At 50.9% G+C, this 18,445-nt stretch overlaps 1 protein-coding gene and 1 long non-coding RNA gene across 5 annotated transcripts; one reads left to right on the top strand and one right to left on the bottom strand.

The window, feature by feature from the left end:
• Positions 1-1,783: 1,783 nt before the first annotated feature.
• On the bottom strand, positions 1,784-8,740 carry SERPINH1 (serpin family H member 1). Of its 4 annotated transcripts, none has more exons than XM_069808646.1 (6): positions 8,561-8,666; positions 7,409-7,452; positions 5,315-5,931; positions 5,033-5,131; positions 4,386-4,618; positions 1,784-4,206 (listed from the first exon to the last, which is right to left on the bottom strand). In XM_069808646.1, exons 3-6 carry the CDS (start codon positions 5,895-5,897, stop codon positions 3,904-3,906), a joined length of 1,218 nt encoding a protein of 405 aa, XP_069664747.1. In that variant the 5' UTR covers positions 5,898-5,931; positions 7,409-7,452; positions 8,561-8,666; the 3' UTR covers positions 1,784-3,903. The 4 variants fall into 4 exon arrangements, with proteins under 4 accessions (XP_069664747.1, XP_069664748.1, XP_069664745.1 ...); XM_069808647.1 differs by having other exon boundaries at positions 5,315-5,928; positions 8,561-8,656; XM_069808644.1 differs by lacking the exon at positions 7,409-7,452 and having other exon boundaries at positions 5,315-5,928; positions 8,561-8,740.
• Positions 8,741-10,292: 1,552 nt separating this feature from the next.
• Positions 10,293-16,960, top strand: LOC138690185 (uncharacterized). The gene is made up of 3 exons (XR_011329017.1): positions 10,293-10,367; positions 10,833-10,912; positions 13,862-16,960. It is a non-coding gene; the product is annotated as an uncharacterized lncRNA (long non-coding RNA).
• The last annotated feature ends 1,485 nt before the right edge of the window (positions 16,961-18,445 follow it).

Genomic DNA, 18,445 nt, shown 5'->3' with positions numbered 1-18,445 from the left:
GGTGGCTCAGTTTCCTTCTGGTTTAAAGCCTTCCAACCTGGTCCATCAGCCTATTAATCTCACAGTGCCAATTACTGATAGAATCAAGAGGTGTTTATAGTTTGCTTGTGTGTAAGATCAAGAGATGTGCAAGCAGTGTGTTTAAGAGTGGTATTGCTGTACCTCTCTTCTTGCTAGATCCATCATGTTGTGAGAAGTTGAGGACAACATCAAGGATTACCACTCTGGTGAGACCCTGCCTGCGGTTCTGCGTCCAGCTCTGGAGTCCTCAGCACAGGAGAGACATGGACCTGTTGGAGCGGGTCCAGAGGAGGCCACAAAATGATCCGAGGGCTGGAACACCTCTGCTATGAGGACAGGCTGAGAGAGTTGGGGTTGTTCAGCCTGGAGAAGAGAAGGCTCCGGGGAGACCTTACTGCGGCCTCCAGTACTTAAAAGGGGCTTGTAAGAAAGATGGGTACAGACTTTGTAGTAGGGCCTGTAGTGATAGGACAAGGAGTGATGGTTTTAAACTAAAAGAGGAAAGATTCAGACTAGATAAAAGGAAATTTTTTTACACTGAGGTTGGTGAAACACTGGCCCAGGTTGCCCAAAGAGGTGGTTGATGCCCCATTCCTGGAAACATTCAAGGTCAGGTTGGACGGGGCTCTGAACAACGTGATCTGGTTGAAGATGTCCCTGCCCATGGCAGGGGGGTTGGACTAGACGACCTTGAAAGGTCCCTTCCAACCCAAACCATTCTGTGATTGTCCCAAAATGGTGAAGGTTGGTACATGTGAACCGAATACCTTTCTAGCATGCATTGGTTGGAATATGCCACCACCATGAGCTGTTAGAAGCTGCTGCTAAAGGAGGGGTAGGGGGCTCATTCAGTTCCCTGTGTCTTGAGGGTGCTGTCTTCCCTAGGATGAAAAACATGAGTATTTAAAGCTGCTTGCAAGATGAGCTGGGGGTAGGATGAGCTCAGGAGCTCTGGAAAGCTTTTAACTTGCAGTATTGCTATTCTAGGTTGATGGTGTTCCTAGGCTGCTATGGTTAGTGCTGGAGATGGCTTCTGTAATTTTGTGCAGTGAAAGACTGATCCAGCAAGCAGCTGGTGCTTTTTCAGTCTGTGAGGAGCTCCACATGGATGTGGGTGCCTGTCCTTCCCAGACGTGCTATTTTGGCTCAGGGAAAAGGGGAGATGAGATGTCTGTGGCTTTACTTTTGCTTGTGACTGAGTGGCAGAAAGTTAATCCCTTCCCAGAAGTGGAAGGACACGGGCCAGCAGGGTCTGACACTGCTGGATTTTCCAACTGTGGAAGTCATATTTAGCTGTATGGCCATAGCGATGGTGCAGGTTCTTGCAGTTCCTTTTCCTCCTCTATTTCCTTCAATTGGATCCCAGCTAGAGAAGCTTTTGAGTTGTAGGGTCAGGAAGGCTGGTCCCTGCAGCTAACAGCTTGCCTTTTCTTCCTACGCTGCCATATTTTAACAGCCATTTGCTGTTCTGTTAAATGTCAGAGGAGGGCAGGGCAGTAAGTAGGTCCTTTACCTGTGAAGCATTAAAGATGCTGGATACTTGCAGTTTCAGAAAAATTTTAAAGTGAAGTGAAAAGCTGACCTGCTAATAGCGACAGACATGTCATGAGAACCCATCTGTTGTGTATTAAGTGTAATTTTTGTCCATAATTAACAGATTAAGAGAGGTGTATTGGATTTAAAGATGGCAAGGAACCTCCCTAAGCTCTTTTAAGAGTATTTTGTCTCTACCCAAACCCTGCAAGTGACTGGCTGCCGGAGGTTCATTGAAAAAGTTTTATTGCAAAATTATACAACTGTCTTTGTGTGGTACAAGAACAGACAATAAAAGCCATCAGACGCCTGCATCCACATGATGCAAATTATTCACAATATCCCACAGTGTGTTCTTGCCTTGCCCACCCCTTTTACCCACCCACCCCCCATCCTCCATAATGTGCTACAGCGTGTGGGTTTCAGTGTGCTGATTCAGCGGATAGTGTCTTCGCATACACACTGGGCTTTAGGCGTCCTGTGCATTTGGGTACATCCTTGTGGATTGCCTCCTACGTCCCAACACAGTGGGGAAAGCACCTGGGAATATGATCTGGGAAGAGGCTTAAGGACAAGAATCTCCCATTCCGGCTGGCTTGGATAGGAATTAGGGCAGATGAGCTTTTCTGTGATTGTGTAACCTTGCAAACCTGGAGAAGGCATGGTCAGGTCAAGCTGCTGTATTTTTGACTATAGGAGACACCTAATAAGAGACTTTGTACTTGTAACTTAATAAATAAGTGGAAATAGTCCTGTGTATGGTCTGAAAAAATGCAGTATTGGGCTTCTATGTAGCAACCTGACATGAAGCACATTAGCAGGGAAATAAAAACAAACAAAAGCAATGCAGTGACTGTCCTTACTGATTTCAAATAACTGGCGCTTAGACTGTGATGCACAGATTTCTCCCATTTCAATAATCTTGTCATTACTTGCTTTACGATGTCTCTCAGTGCATAGCAAGGCTTACCTGACGCATGCTTCAATGCTCATGGGATCATATCGGTTACTTCTTTGAATAGTACTAACCTGATGATATCCCTTAAAGAGAAGATGGCATTAGCCTCCAAGTCTAGGCTGGAGCAGGCTGTGAAACTTACTAATTATCAGACATAAATACGAGTATAACTATAAATACATTTGTTTTTCCGCACGCCCTTATCCAGGTCAGCCAACAGGGAGCTAAAGTATCGTGGAGGAGAGGAGCTTCAGAAAAGGGTCGTTAGGAAGTCAGGTGACGGCAGCTCTAAAGCTTTGTATTTAAACAAGAAAGTGGAAGTGAACCTGATCCACCTCCCCGTGAGAAGCCCGCAGGAGTCCCTTGGCCTGCTACGGGAGCTGACGGGTACCAGCCCTAGTCAATAATTGGGAGACCCTTCACAGTGGTAACTGTCTCTTTCCCAGCCCTATGTGCTGATGCAGAAGCACCAAGAGTAGTGGAGTCCCTCTGCCTAGTACAGGGTCTTTAATTCCAGATGTTGGCCCAAAAGCCCCCTTCGTGATCCCGAGGGCCATTTCTGTCATGCAGGAGTGCTGAAGGGACCTCAGGTTTATCTTTCTAGAAGCCCATCTGCTCTTTAGCCTCTCTGTTGACACCCCTAAGCCACTTCTCTGTGAAGTGTTGAGCAAAGCTGCGCTTGGCTTTGCAGCGAGTGTTCTACCTAAGGAGCTGATGACCTGTTGCAGCTGAAGCATCTAACGGTCATGCAGAGCAGGGTTAGGCAGGACAGAAAGGCACAACTCCACGCAGTCTCTGTACCTACATGCTGTCACGGTTCTGCTCTGCTCCCAGGACCATAGAGTGGGTTCGACTGCAGGATTGGCCCTTCGTGCTCTGTTATACACCGCTGAAGAGAGAAGCAAGGAACAACTGCAAAGCGACCAGAGCAGCTCTGGTGTGGTGCCGCATAGCGTCAAAGGGGGAGAAAAGTAAGTGGCAGAGCTAAATGTGCAGAAGCGTTTGAGATGGAAGGGTGGAGGGCTTGTGCCTTTGCAGGGCTGATGGTAGCAGCAAGGTACTTAGCAGGAGGCTTAACTCTAGTGTAGGGAGGAGCTAGGCATCAGCCTGAACATCTCAGCTGAGAATGCCAGTAGCTGAGACAGTGCATGCCAGTTCCCTTCCACTCCTGGTGACCCTCTTGTGCCAAGCTTCCCTGTTCCTCTCTGGAGGTGGGTTTGTGCAATAAGTATTTTGGGGTGAGGTAAAGTGTATGCTGGTTTCTCATCACAATGCACCCTGGTCTGAATAGCACCCATAGTTCGAGAAGGATACAAAATAGTGTTTCCCCTTTTTTGAAATCCCCCACTAAAAAACACACAAACCAAAGCTCTGGGAAAAAAAAAACCTAACTACAACTCATCACGCATCTTGTCCCCTTTGGGCCTCACGAGCCTGCCAATGAAGAGAATGGAGTTGGTTTTACTGTCCTTGATCATGAAGATGAAGGGGTGGTCAGCATAGAAGAGCCTGGGGTTCCTCATCTCCTCTCGGCCGTAGATGTCAGCATCGTAGGGGTTCCCTTCCGTGTCCCATTCAAGGGCAGCAGCGTGGAAGACGTTGGACAGGTAAAGGTCTTTCTTGCCAGAGATCTTTGACAAGTCAGCCTTGGTTTTGTCAATGGCTTCTGTCAGGCCCAGATCAGCCAAATGTTTCTAGGAGGAGAAAAGAGGTCAGCAACCCTCCCAGAGATGACACAGTGCAATCCTTTCCAGCCATGGTTAGGCTAGCCACTGGAAAAAGGATTACAGGCACAGAAAAATCTTCCCACTATCTTCTCTCCCACCCCAAAGAACTGCAAGGCCCAAGTGTTTTCCTTAAGGACCAACTTTACCTGAAGGTCGTGGCTGACTTCCAGGACGACCTTAGGCAGCGAGATGGCCACTGATCTCTTCTTCATCTTGCCAGCCCAGACCTTTAGCTGCTCCCTGTTCAGCAGTTTCTCAATCCTCTCCAGAGGCTCCACATGGTTTGGCATGATAAAGATCATGCTGGAGAGCTTGTGAGCAAGTGGCATCTCTACCACCTGGAGCTTCTCTGTCTCATCATCATAGTAATTGTAGAGACCTTAAAATCAGAAGCAGGAAATGGTAAGATGAGGGGCAGAGGCAAAGCTACCCACAGCCTTGTTGTGAATTCACCCTGGGCTTTCCCTGACCAGCAAGGGAAGCGGGTCTGAATGCTGTTTTGGGAACTGGCCCAGCGCTACTGGAGTTGGCAGCAACTCAAAACTGCGGCTTTCATTTGCGTGATAAGCTAGGATTTATTCCTAACAGCCAAGCACCCAATAGGAAACATGGATTCTCTCGGCTCATAGAGAGATTGAATCAGCAGAACAAGCGCACCCTGCTTTGTTCTCTCTCACTTAATGCCCGTCAGGCAAAACAATCTTGGAAGCAGTTGGTGGAAAACTGGGTAATGGAGCAGCAGCAAGCATAACTCCGGTTGGTCTTGACGTGGGGCAGGAGGTTTGCAACTTACCTGTGCGATGCATCATAGGAACTCCCACAGTGTAGGAACGGGTCACCATGAAGCCACGGTTGTCCACCATCTTATGGTGGAACTTCTCATCCCAGTGAGCTGCAGGAGAGAGAAATTCAGCTTGTAAGAAAAGGGAATGGGTGGTAATCTCATGCACAGTTCCTAACTACTCGCTCTGAAAAAGAGCGGACCCAGGGTTTGTTCACCTTCCCATTTGGGCTGTTGTACTGGCTCAGGCTAGGTTTTGGGTCACTTGTATCAAGAACTGAAGGTAGAACTTACGCTTGAAGAACATGGCATTGACAATGAGGGCCCCATCGGTTTTCTCAACATCTTTCGTGACCTCTGGGAGTTTCCCATCCGTGGTCTGGGCTGCCCACTCGTTAATGGATTTCAGGGCGCTCCTCTTGTCTCGGAAGTTGATCTTGGAGTGCTCGTAGTTGTAGTGTTTCTTGCTGTTCTTCACAAAGTCATCGGCGAAGTTGATGGAGGCAGGGCCGTACAAGCGGTTGCCGATCTTCCAGGTGACGTTGCGGGCTGTGCTGTTGCTGACCTCGTTCAGGAGCTCGGACAACCCGCTGTGCATGTAGTCATCATTCAGTTTGTCCGCGCTGAGCACTGCCTTGGCTTGGGAGGCGGTTGTGGCTTTGCCCCCGAGGGACACGAGGCCGAGGGAAGAGGCCACGACCACGGGGGACAGCAGGATGTTCTCCATGTTCTTGTCCTTCGCCATGGCATGGTAGAGGTTGAAGGCCAGCGTTGTGCTGCGGTCAGCCAGCGTTGTTGCCTTGTCGCTCAGCTTTCTGTCCTCCGATGGCACGGCTGCAGCGAGGCCGCAGAGAGCGAGCACCAGAGTAATCCACATGGCTTCAGCGGCACCCAACACCTCTGAGGACCTGCTGGGCAAGAATTGCTCACCGTCAGCACGATTGACGCCCTTCCTGGAGCATTCAGAGACCCCGGGGGCTCTTCCAGTGAAACCCACTCCTAGGCTCCAGTGATAGCCAGAGCATCTGCATCAACGCTTCGCTTGGGGTGCAGCGATCCCAAGTCCACACTGGGCTTTCCCCTGAGCAACAGTTAATCTTCAAGAGTCCAGGCTGCACTCTGGCACGCAGAGCCTGTGCATTTCGAATGAATGCTTCCTTTTTAAGCAATTTTACTATATTACCGTATGTTCACGTACAGTAAATGACTTAAGGAGGGGCCAGGGAATGGAAGCAACAGATATTTCTGTCCCCAGAGTAGCAGGTCAAACCTCTGCCGTGGTGGGGAAAAGCTAAAAGTAGGATGTTTCTGTTGCCCAAGGGCCATGTAGCACAGTGCTGCCTGTCGATCTAGGGCTACTGGGGTCAGTGTACGACAGGGATCGTCCTCTCTGGGGACCCCAGCTCGGTACCCAAATGCTCGGCTTTCTAGACACTAGATGGAGCACAGGAGCTTCCACCAAGCTAAGTCAGAGGGGCCCCTTGAGAAGATCCAGCACTGTCTGGTCAGCTTTGTCCGACTTAAGTTTTGTCTGTACAGCCCTACCAGGGAGATACCGGGGCAGAGGAAGGTGGTGGACCCCTCCTTTCCCCGAGCAGAGCCCCCTCCCAATACGTTCGTGCATTAGGTAGATGCATCTCTTTACAACGTAGGTGCACCCATCCCCAGCGAGGGCTCTGAGCTACTAGCTTTGATAAATCTGCAGACTGACCAGTCCTAAATGCCGTGCCTGAAAGCTCTTCGGAGCTCATCCCGCCTGCCTCGGAGGCTGTAACCTGTCCCCGGACCTTCCCTCCCTCCCGACTTCACGCTGCTCACAGCAAACCTTCCTGACGGCAGATCCTCAGGGCTTAAATTCCACCCTCATGCACAAAGCGAGCTTTTGGGCGAGCTTTTCCTCGACAAGCTGCATCGCGCCTAAGGCTACCGTGAAGTTCTGTTCCTTGGTCCTCTCCTCCCACCCTGCTCCTGGCCAGCCTCAGAGGCTGCTTCTCGCATGCGGCGACAAGAAGGGGCTGCAACGGGGCAGCTTCAGGGTTAAAGCCAACAGAGGAGGAAGCGAAGGGCCCGCTGGGATTACATATGGAAGGAAACACGCACATAGCCCGAAGCGAAGAGAGTGCGCAGTTGCACTAGGGACCCTTTGCCAGACTGGGAATTACGTAGCCTCAGAGAGGGAGGCAGCTTGTATCCTAAAATGCCTTTGGGAGCAAGCCTTCCGTTGAAGGGAAGAGCCATCCTGGCTACCTAAGAGCACAGACTTGTGCAACGGGCTCAAAACTGCCCTTGATGCACTTTTAAGGTGCAGACAGCATCGGGTGTGGCAAGCATTTAAACTTTGAGGGGTTTTCTTTTGTTTTTTTTCTTCCCTTTTATTTCTAAAGATACCTTGAAACTGTTTCATAGTGAGGTCAACGTTTGCCTTTTTCATTCTGAAAGAAAACAGATACATGGAGTAATTCTCTTGCGAGCAACGGGCAGCCCACACCTCTTACATCCTCAGCTTAAAAAAAGTTCATTACTTCAGAGACTGGTGAGAAATTTGTCTGGGTGCCCTGGGCTGCGACGAGTGACGCAGCCTGCGGCGGCGAGACAGAGAAATTTTGCCCATCCTTGGAGTAGGGCTGAGGTTACTGGTGAATTCATAACCCAGGGTGAAAATAGAGGGAATGTAGGGGAATGCGCAGCCGATAACATCCTCTCCGGCGTTTGTACGGCCCAGCCCTGCAAGGGGACGCCCCGTGCCAACGTGGCATTCCGCAGACCTCCGCGGGGCCGCTGAGGACCCGCTCTCCTGGCAGGATTTGGAGGTCCCATCGCCCACGACAGCCAGCCAGAGGCACGCACCCCTTCGAGGACTGTATTTCTCCCAGGACCGAGACAAAGCCCCGGGACGGAGGCATGCAAGCAAAAGGCTATTTTCCACGTCAGCAGAGGGACGTGACACTTTGTTAAGGCAGGCAGAAGGACAGGGTTAGTCAGTCTTGTCGGGGGGAGCCTGTAGTGAGACCCCCCCCTCCTGCGCTGGGCTGGTGCCCAGGGTCCCGCAGGCTCCCAGGCTGGGCAGCAGCCGGGGCTGGAGGCTTTTTTCTCCAACCAGGGCTGCTCCAGGACCACTTGGACCAAGTTGGTGCTTCCCTTATCCCCCCCCCGCTCTTTTCTTTCTTCACCCCCTTAAAGTTTCTCCTGGGTGTAAAACCAGGGTGCGGCTTCACTGCAAGGCGGGGGGGGGGGGCGGATCTTTTAAAGTCTTTTCTCAAAAAACACAGCCGGCTTGTGGGGCAGCCTGTACCCGACCCCACTTCAACCCACCCCAACGCAACCGCCTTTTCCCCATGCAATATCCCCCCCCCCGCCGCCTTCCCTGCCCCGTGGGGTCAGCCACGAACACGCAGGGACCCCCCCAAACCAACACGCAGCCCGCTGCAATCTCAGCTTGGCCACATCCCTGCCTGGCAGCGCTCCTGCGAACCCGGGCTGCCCCCGTTTCCCCCTCCCACCACCCCTTTATTTTTATATTTTATTTTATTTTTTTTTTACCTGCGGGGCTGGGGTGCTGCTTTGCTCGGCTCCCCTGTGCACCTCACGGTCCGGCGGAGGGGGTATATAAGGGGCCGGGGAGAAACTTCTGGAAAGTTGGGAAAAACCTCGCAAAAAAAACTCCTGGGGAGGGAGAGGAAGGGGAGGATCCGATGAAGCTCTCCCTGCCTCTCGCCAATAGCAGGGAGCGCCCGGCCCCGCTGCTGCAGAGCGGAGGGGGGGTCCGGCGGGGCCGGGGGGGGGGACACGCGTGGTCCCTCCTTCTGCCGCCAGGCCTTGCAGGAGGGCTCGGGGGGGGGGCTTTCCTAAGCCCAAACGGTGCTTTTTGCATTTTTACGGGGCTCTGGACCTTCTTATTACCGCCCCCCCCCCCCCCCCCCGCCCCGGCACCTCCTGGGGCTGGGTGGTTGTTGGTGCGTGAGGCGGGTGATTTCTTTCTTTCTTTTTTTTTTCCGGGGTGTCATCCTCCGTGAAGTTAGGGGTGTTGGAAAGGGTTTCAGGCAGGAGTTTTTAACATCTGCACCTGGTTCAGGCCACGTCTTGCCTTTCCAGCACCTCAAGGAGGCCTAGAAGAAAGCTGGAGAAGGACTTTTTACAAGGGCATGTAGTGATAGGACAAAGGGTAATGGCTTTAAACTGAAATAGGGCAGGTTTAGATTAGATATTGGGAAGAAATTCTTTACTGTGAGGGTGGTGAGGCACTAGCACAGGTTGCCCAGAGAGGTTGTGGCTGCCCCATCCCTGGCAGTGTTCAAGGCCAGGTTGGATGGGGCTTTGAGCAACCAGGTCTAGTGGAAGGTGTCCCTGCCCATGTTCTATGATTCTATGTTCTTAAATGCCCCCCAGTTCGGTGATACCCAAGAGGACCTGTATTTGCTTTGCGGGGACCTGATGGCCAAGTTCCAGGCAGTGGGAGAGCTTCCTCATATTGCTGTATCCCACAGAGACTGGTTTTCCATCCATCTCCCCCCCCTCTATACTAACACCCCCTCTTTTCCCCCCACAGCTGGGATGCTGAAGTGGTGAACAGCACATCTTCCATACTTCCAAACCTCCCCTGCACCCTAGGCGTGAGAGCAGCAGGTCGGTTGGGGTCTGTTCTTCATTGTAGTGTAACACCGTGGCAAAATCCTCATGTCTGGCAAACTTAGGCAGTTTAGAAAGGCATTATGGCTGCAAATATCCGCAGCCCCAAAGTAATGTCGAAGGAGTTAAACGCTCATGCCGCCCTGTGCCAGGCTGCCTGGCTGAGAGCGCTTGCAGCAAAGTATGTGCTGTAGAGAAGTTTCTGCGCTGAGTCACAAGTATTGAGCACCACTCGGTTTCAACCCTGTCACATTTTAAGCAGGCATGGGATTTTTTTTTAATGGCAAACTGGGATATAGTGATGTGCTAGTCACATTTTAAGCAGGCATGGGATTTTTTTTTAATGGCAAACTGGGATATAGTGATGTGCTAGGTACCACCCCGTAACTAAGCACCATCCTCATTGGTGGTTGCCCCATTAGCAGAAGGATGCTGCATCACTGTGTTGTTTAACTGATGTCTATGTCTGCCCTTGCTTCTAATCACCATATAATTTCATTCCCCCCCCCCCCAGGTTTTGGCTCTGCAAGTTTCTCTGCTTCCCTCGGAAGACAGGAGTCTTCGCAGGTTGCTGCCTCTTGTTGCTATAGTAGAAAACAGCATCTGATTTTTGTCTTCTGGCTTTGACTATTCTGCCCTCAGACCTGAGTTGTTGTTTTGCAAGCACCTTGCATTCCCTGCACAACATCGGTCTACCGATTCTAGAAGATGGCATCAAAAAGTGACGTTTTTCTTCTGTCTAAACCGTTCAGATGATGCCATGTGTGCAGATACTCCACACCTCAAATGAGGGGAGGTCTTTGAGACCTCCCTGTACAAAATTTTCCACTAGCTGCAATAAACCAGCTCTAATAGCAAAACAAACTGTGTGTTTCTACGATGATTTCGCTCACAGCACCGTTTGCAGCAACAAGACCTTGATAACAGTGGTAGCAGATAACAGGAGGTTTGTTCTGGTCACTGGGTGTTTGCTTCTGGCTGTGAGAAAGATTGTCCCGTTCGTCCATTCCCAGTAGCCTTTATTATGGCTGAATTGATCCATGCGGTGTCATTTGCACAAAAGCTGTTATAGGGGAAAAGTGCCAAGGGGTCTCACTCACTGGGTGACCTTTTGGGTGCCAAGCATAGAGTCATTTCAGATGCCTGAAGGCTCCTGGCCTTTTAATTTTTATTTTTATTATTTCAGTGGTGTGTGTGGAGAAAGAAATACCTGAACAAAACATATCTCCAGCTGACATCTTCCCTGCGCATTTTGCATCCTAGCAGGTACCTTACGCTGCGGTCTTTAATGATAACGTGCCTAAATGGTCCTAATGGCTTCACAATGTGATGTTCAGAAATCAGTTTCCTTCTGGGAAGGGAGGGCTTCAGTGGAGGAGAGAGGTTTGAAGTACCTTGAGCATCATATTTTTGTGCACCCTCGTGTATGTTTGGAGTAGTTTTCTTGGCTTTGTGTCTGCATAAATGATCAGGATGTGGCCCCAGGGTTTTTATAGCACAATCTCTGCTTTATTACTACGTTGCCATAGTAAAAAATGAATTTGCTGATTGCAAACGATCAATACACAGGTGAAATGTTACTGGTTTGTACCAGCAGCACGTACCAATTGATAAATGAGAAAAGCTCCTTTAAACTTCCAGTGTCAGCTGGTTTTCTCTGCCAAGCCCTGCATTGCTCCACCTTCGAACCCTTCTGTGTAATTACTTCCCATGTAAGATTTTCTTTTTCTTCCTAGTGAAATTTAAAATAAACTCTAAAACTTTTAATCTTGGTCTCTTCCAATGCCTCCCAGCACCAAACTCCTTTGACACAAGTGCAGGGCTCTGTGCTTCAGTCCTTTTAAATGGCTCTGCCTCAATAACGGGTATTTGGAGTTGAATAAAAATAATTCTTTGTGTTTGAGGACAGGCAGCCCAGCGTAAAGCTATTTCAAATTTTTGACTGTATATTCCAAGCTATTCCTGCTATCGCCAGCTGCCCCACGCTACTAATTCATCCCCCCAGACAACACAATCCCGAGTGCATTGCTGTAAGACAGCCACATTAAATCTGCAGGGCTTTAGGATGTGAATGTGCAGAAAATGAGTAAATTCTACCAAAATGTCATCAAACAGCTTAATCTTGGCCGTGAACATTTTTGTCCAGGGCAAAAGTGCTAGGAATCGGGCTGATCTGCGTCGCAGGGGGAGATTTTTGTTGCCATCGAGTGATTTCCAAGTGCAACTGGACTTTGCAGGCGCTGTGGCCAGCGCTCCCTGCCCCCACAGTGCCACGTAGGAGATCCTACAGCAGTGGGATGCGGGGAGAGGACCGGGAAGGGGGAGCGATACTGGGAGTTGCCTTCTTCCGTCTTCTCTGCTCCTTTAATGAGAGGGCCCAGCTGCCAAAAGACACATCCACTTCTCCAGCACAACTCCTCCCCCCAGCCGCCCAACTTTAAAACACACTTGCGCGTAGGGCAAAACTTGCGTTTCTTTTGTTGTGAGTTATTTCAAGTGCGGTTATCCTCCTTGGGGAGCCTTTGGATTTAGGGGGCTGCAAATCTACTGAGCTATAACATACTTTAATTAAAAAAATCCCAAGCCATTTGTGATATGGGTCTGATCCTACACACCCCCACAAACCAGACGGAGATTTGCAGCCTGTTGTCGCAGTGCCTGGGCCAGGTGCGGGGGAGCTGCTGGGGTGGAGAACAGTGAAATCCGACTGGTACCACGAGTCCTACACCCAGTTCTGCGGTAAAAACCGATGCCCAGCTGTAAAACATCTGGACTGATGCTGTCGTGGTCATTTGGCTTGTCTTATTTAAAGCAGTGTTACTAATTCACTTGATTATATATTAAAGGAGTACTTTACTTCTACAAAAGCAAACGAAAGCAAACACTGCACTCTAACAGGCTCTTTGGACAGAACTTTTTAAATATAAACTCCAGCAGCTTTGCACATTCCCCGTTTCCTGCAGGCTGCAGTGACCTGGGAGACTGACCCTTGTTTTCTTCTATCAGTGACAGAGTCTGGCATCTTCTAAGCTGCCGTGAAGCAGCGCTGGTGCAGGATTTCTGCTTTCCAGGATCAAGCATGGTCTGTAGCAAGGATAGCAATGAAGGCAATTTGTAGGGCAGAGATACTTAGTCCCTTCTTGTAACTCTCAGCTTTAATGGGGGGGGGTCCCACAGTTAAGAGCATGGAGCTAGGTAGAAGCTACCAGGAGATCATTTTAAAACAGATCCCAGGGAGTCCTTTTACGTGCAGTTGCATCCACAGGAGGCAGATGGGATCCAATCTAAAAGTATTAGACAAATTAGACTAATTAGTTCCAGAAGTAGATACTAATGGGGGTGTATACTGAACATCCCTAATCCAGAAGGTTTGGGTGCTGAGGTGGCACAAGTGCAATGGACCACAAGCAAGCTGGAACCAGTTGCTTGCTTTTAAGGTGCTTGCCTCTCCCATGGTTGCTGGTGGAGCGGAGATAGATGACCCACGCTGGCCTAGTGGGACATTTTGCATGTCCTTACGAGCCTCAGAGTTTATGAGCCTTACCTCCCGTTGTGGGTAACTCAGTTACCGCTGGGGTTTCTCTGTGCTGCAGATGAGGAAGGCAGGGATGCTCAGAGCCAGCATGGGTCTGGCACTGAAGAGCAGCTGAGAAGCCATCATGGTGCTGAACGTCTCACAACACATGGCAGGATTAGGTCTCGGAGGATTAAAAACCACGGGATCTGCAAAGATCACGGTGGAGGCAGCAAAAGTGATACTGATCCTCTTTGCAGCCTCCACCTTGAATGCATCTAGTCTTCCTGCAGAGGATGCAGTCAGCCTGGGACACTCCCTGATACAGTCAAATTCCCAAATTTGCACGTCCCCCTTGTGTCCCCCATCCTGGTGACAGCGTTATCTCACCTGCCTGCAAGGGTGAGACAAAGGCAGCACTGGTGTGAATGCTCCCCTGCCTCTGCACCGCTGCTTGCTTCTCCTGCCCGCATCTGCTGGGCATCATTTTCTCACCTAATGACAGACAAGGTGAACCAGCCTTAAAGAAACCCTCCCTCGGTCAGCTCAAACCTTGTCAAATCAGTTCAATCCTCCCCAGACCATTTCTCAGAGCTTCCCGGGCAGGCCCAGGAGCGGTGTTATCACGGATCTGTCTGGGATTGCTGAGGAGCTTGCACGTGTCTCAGTTTCACCAGCCAAATCTCTTCCCCAAACTATAGCAAAACGGGTCTGGATGGAGCCTGGAAGCAGCCATGGCCGATGGAGGGATCCAGCCTGCGGTCATCTCCCAGAGCCATGTGAGGAGCCATGAATGGTGGCAGCCAGCATGACTCCAGTCTCAGGTGAATTCCCAGTAGCACTCAAAACACCACGGCCTCACCTCCAGGCAAATCAAGCATGTGTTGGGTGAGGGAATCCCTCCCTATCCAGAGCTAGTCAGAGCTCGCCTGGTTCTCTGGGTACGCACATACAAAGGCTTTGGGGGGATTCTGCTTCTCTGCTCAGCTCAAGGGCAAGTTCAGGATCGGTGCTTTAATTTTCCCCTTGCAACATCCTCCTTTGCCGCTCTGAACTCATTCGCGCAGCTCCAGGCATCACGGAGCGATGGCTTTGCAGGTAGCGATGTCTTGGACTCCAGCAGAATCAGAGCCCTTTTCCCCCTCTCTGGCTTGTGGCCGTGCCCAGGTCCCAGTTTGGCTGGAGCTGGAAGGGACCAGCTTTATCTGAATAGACGGCACACAAAGGACGGCAGTGAAGCTGAAAGGCTGAGCATCCCGTGGATCTGTGCCCTGGCCTGTCTGGTCTGCAGCAGCGACGAGCCAAACTCGTCTCTGCTAGCCTGCTGTGCCCAGAGCTGGGGATGCCAGCCCCTGGCTTTCTGGGAGGTCACCGGGTGAGTTTATATGCCCTGAAGTTGCAAATTCAGCCTCTGGATGCACGCATCCTCTGCAAAGCACTGGTCAGCTTTTGCCTCTTCAGCAGATGTGATGGAGGAGAAAAAGGCAGAGGAAAAAGAACTGTGATTGCCCTGGAGGGGGGCGAATTCTCCATCCGTGGTATCGCGCAGGTATGCCGTGATGCACGAACAGGGAAGGACAGGCAAGCGAGGCCACAGCTCCAGCTTTCCCACAGGGCACAGAGGAGAGAGACTCCCTTGATCCCGCTTTGTAATCCCTGTTTAATACTCCCGGAGAAAAGTTCAAAATCCACAGGGTCTCCTGCCAACACATCGAGGCGGGGGGAAATTCCTCTGGTGCTTTTGGGTGGAAAGAATGACATCTGCGAGGCCTCGGCGGAGGTCCAGCGCGGGTGACGGCAGGTCGGATTGCAAACCCCTGCGTCCCGTACCTTCCCGGGAGCCGGGCTACGGGGGGAGGAGATGGGGTCCCTGTGGACAGCCACAGCTCCGGGGCAGGAGTTTGCCATCCCTGGGTGGCAAGCTGGGAGGACGCACGTGGTTTGCAGGTCCCGTGCTCTTTCTACACTGATACAGGAGCTCTGGCTTGGGATCGTGGCAAACCAACAAGACGCGGGACTCGGGGGTACGCTCTCCAGGCTGGCTGGATGTGCTGCCTTGGACTGGTGATATTCAGCCCTCACCCCCGCCCTTCTGCCTCGTAGTGACTGGGACCGTCTGGATCCACCCGAAAATTAACCGAAAGTAAAAGAAAGTGGTTAGTTTTTCAGCCACGTCAGCCCCGCGAACGCCAGGGCCATCTCAAGGGCAGGCTGCGAGAGCGGGGCCAGACCGGTGATTTGGGACGCCGTAGCTTCAGTTTCCCCACTGTGAGGAGGCTGAGGCAGGCAGCAAGGAATGCGCCATTTCCAGTTTTTGACCCTTTATTACAAAATACGAGCAAAGAAGGCCCAGGACCAGGGTGGTCCGTCTGCTCAGTCATGCACAGAGTGGGGCTGCAAAGGGGAATCTCTGACGTCTCGTTAAAAAGCTGAATTCCCGTCCGCTGGGATGTTAAAGCTCTTCCTGGCTGCCTGTTTTCAAGAAGCATATGGGAACTTCAAAGTTTTGAGCTCTCTGCCTCTCCTTTAAATTTGGTTGAAGCTGTCAGAAAGCTGAGAGGAGGCGCAGACCCACATGCCCCCCCTCCCCTGCAGCGCAGCGATTTTTCAGGCCTCTTCTGAGGAAACGGGATGTAAAAGGAAACCATTTATTCTGGAGCCAGCCGATGGAGCAGAAACGCCCCTAAAACCGACCCTTGCTTGGAAAGAGATCCTCCGCCAGCCAATCTTCTGCTTCCAGCACATCGCTGCTCTGGGGCGGGCAGCGGGGCGGGTTCAGCGTGTGCACGCGTGTGCACGCGTGTGCACGCCTGCTTGTGTGTAGGCACCCAAGTTACACAACTGCCTGCCTCGCCAATCTTGCCGATGTCCCTCAAAGTGGCTTGGTTGTTGGAAATCAGGTCCCCAGCAAGCCAAGCTGCAAAACTCTGCTACTGGTGATGCTGGTGGGGCTGGGGGGGTCGAATGCAGGAGAGGGCTGTGGGGTTTGCTGCGTTGTGGACTTCGGGGTGCTTGATGCACCAGTTTTAAGGCAGGAAAGGAGGAGGGGAGAGATGAATCTGAGGAAAGACACGCTGGGCTCGGCACCCCCCCCTGCACCAGGCAGCGGTCCAGCAGGAGTAAATGGCGTGTACATTTCTCATCACCCACGTGTTGCGGATATATAAGCAAAGGGATGCTTAGGAAGGGGCTTGGCAGCCTCTTCGTCTCTTCTGCTCTTACAGAAGCAGCAGAAAAGCTGCCCAGAGAGATACAACAGGAGAAGGGGCTTCATCCTTCCCCGGGTCCAGGGACCAGAGGCTCTTGGTTGCCCCAGCCCTGGTGACCTTGTTGTGCTGATCTGGTGGGACCAAACCAGTTTGTGTCTAGATCTGAGCTGCTGCGTCTTTGCTTGGGTTGACAGAATGCACCCCCATGGGAGGCAAATGTCACGCCGGTCGGGTCCCTTCACGTAGGTCCAAACTGGGTCAGGAAGCATAACCCTTGTGGCAGTTTAGGACGTATCTGCAAAAGGCCAAGACCAGTTTCCAAGGCAAGGGGACCGGCTGGTGGGGGACTGAGCGTGCGTTGATGAGAACAGAGGTAAGGCATCTGAGAGTTTCTTTGCTCTCTGTGTCGTAAAAGCGGTTGAGCTCAAGTGAGAGTTACCCATTTGAACTTACTTTGGCCTTTCCAAGCTTTTTAGTGCTTTTTGCAACTTTAATGCCACTTCTGATGTCGTTCTGCAGTGCATGATAGATGCATAGTGTCACAGGTAATGTTTAATAAATTTCACCATGTATTTCTCTCTGTCTGAAGTTTCCTATGTCCCAGAATACTGGTTCTGCATGTGGGACCCTTAGCAAAAAGGGACGTCTTTCATATGTCCTGGCATCAAAAACCACATACTATGCTTAGTCTAAATACTCCTGCCTGTTTAAAATATGCCAGCAGAGAATTTCAGTGTGTATTTCCTAGCTACTGTATAGATTTTCAGTGAAAACTTGGCAGGGAAGAGGTGGTAGGCAGGATTTCTGGAAAATTCAAGGAGCCCACATGATGCAACCCTGATGCATTCTTGCAGAGCGACGCCTGCTAGTGTAATCTTTAGAAGGGGCCGCTAGCATTTTGCTCCAGATGTCAATGGGCTGCATCCACACATTAAAGACTTTTCCAGGATCAGATCTTGGTCCTGCCAGAGTGCCAGGGTTTGTGCTGTTGGTATTGCAGAGCTGCATTCTTGTGTCAGGGAGAATTATGTTAATTTTAGAAGCGAAAGCCACTGTTAGATTTCTATTTTCCTTCTTTTATAACATGCAGGGAGGAAAGTTGTCGATCGGCCAATGAACTTTTCTCTATTTCCCATTTTAGAATTAACCACAGCTGCTGCAGTCTTCACTGAAAGCACAAAAAAATCCATCCAGCCATTGCAAATGTTTCTTCTTCGCTTCTTCCTCACAAATGACCCTCTGGCCATTGGACACAGCAAGTCTTGCAGGGTTTGAGCGTGCATGTGTCTGAGTCTTGTAATGCTCAGCTGGTGTCCTGGCCACTGGGAACCTGAAGGCTTTGAGAGGTAACTGGGATGGGACAGAGCAGGTCGAAATGCCTTTTGGCTGTCCCTATAGTTAAATTAGCTACTGTGGGCATTGGCAGCAGCTTGGCCACTGCAGGCAAATATACCCTGGCCTTTGTCTCTCTCTTACATCATTGCATAGACCAGAGGTTATATTCATTCATAACATGCTGATGAAGATGTTGTGATGACCCCTGTGTTGCTAACAGAAATGTTTAATCTAGAAAGGTCTTTTTCCTGGTCTTCCCAAATGGGTCTAGAAACTCACAGAAGTATTGAGTCGTGGGAATAGTCAGGCACTCAGGAGGCGTCTGTGGCTGTGTTGCTACAGTAAAAATAGCAAATACAGATCCTGGAGCAGAGGAAGCTCTGTAGCTGTTCAGTGGGAGATGGTCACGGTGATGCAGGACTCAGCATCTGTGAGCTGAGTCACACAAGGGAAGATCTGACTCATCACAGAAGATCTGCATCTGCAGATGTCCAAACATTCTATGAAGTTGGGCAAAGCTGATTGTCCTGGGTTAAGACTTGGGGAAACTGAGGCACAGAGAGCAAGTGTGGGGCAGAACCAGAGCCAGGCATCCTGCACCACTGGTTTGTCCTGCTTTCCTTCTCCGAAAGGATGCCGAGCACTTTACAGGGAGTCACAGAGGCATCTTCTCACTCCCTGGACAGATAGTCTGCCCGGAGGGCTGGTACCGCAGGATGCTGAGCTGCTCTTTGCCAGCTG

Source organism: Haliaeetus albicilla, chromosome 20, assembly GCF_947461875.1.
Source record: "Haliaeetus albicilla chromosome 20, bHalAlb1.1, whole genome shotgun sequence".
NCBI classification, from domain to species: Eukaryota; Metazoa; Chordata; class Aves; order Accipitriformes; family Accipitridae; genus Haliaeetus; species Haliaeetus albicilla.
The sequence above is the reverse complement of the archived record's forward strand: the minus strand, read 5'-3'. Positions and strand labels throughout refer to the sequence as shown.

Coding starts and splice junctions, on each gene's coding strand:
- SERPINH1 (XM_069808644.1), bottom strand. CDS start 5,897: ATGTGGATTACTCTGGTGCTCGCTCTCTGCGGCCTCGCTGCAGCCGTG. Junction 4,619..5,032: donor TCCTATGATGCATCGCACAG/GTAAGTTGCAAA, acceptor TCTGATTTTAAG/GTCTCTACAATTACTATGAT. Junction 4,207..4,385: donor AAGTCAGCCACGACCTTCAG/GTAAAGTTGGTC, acceptor TTCTCCTCCTAG/AAACATTTGGCTGATCTGGG.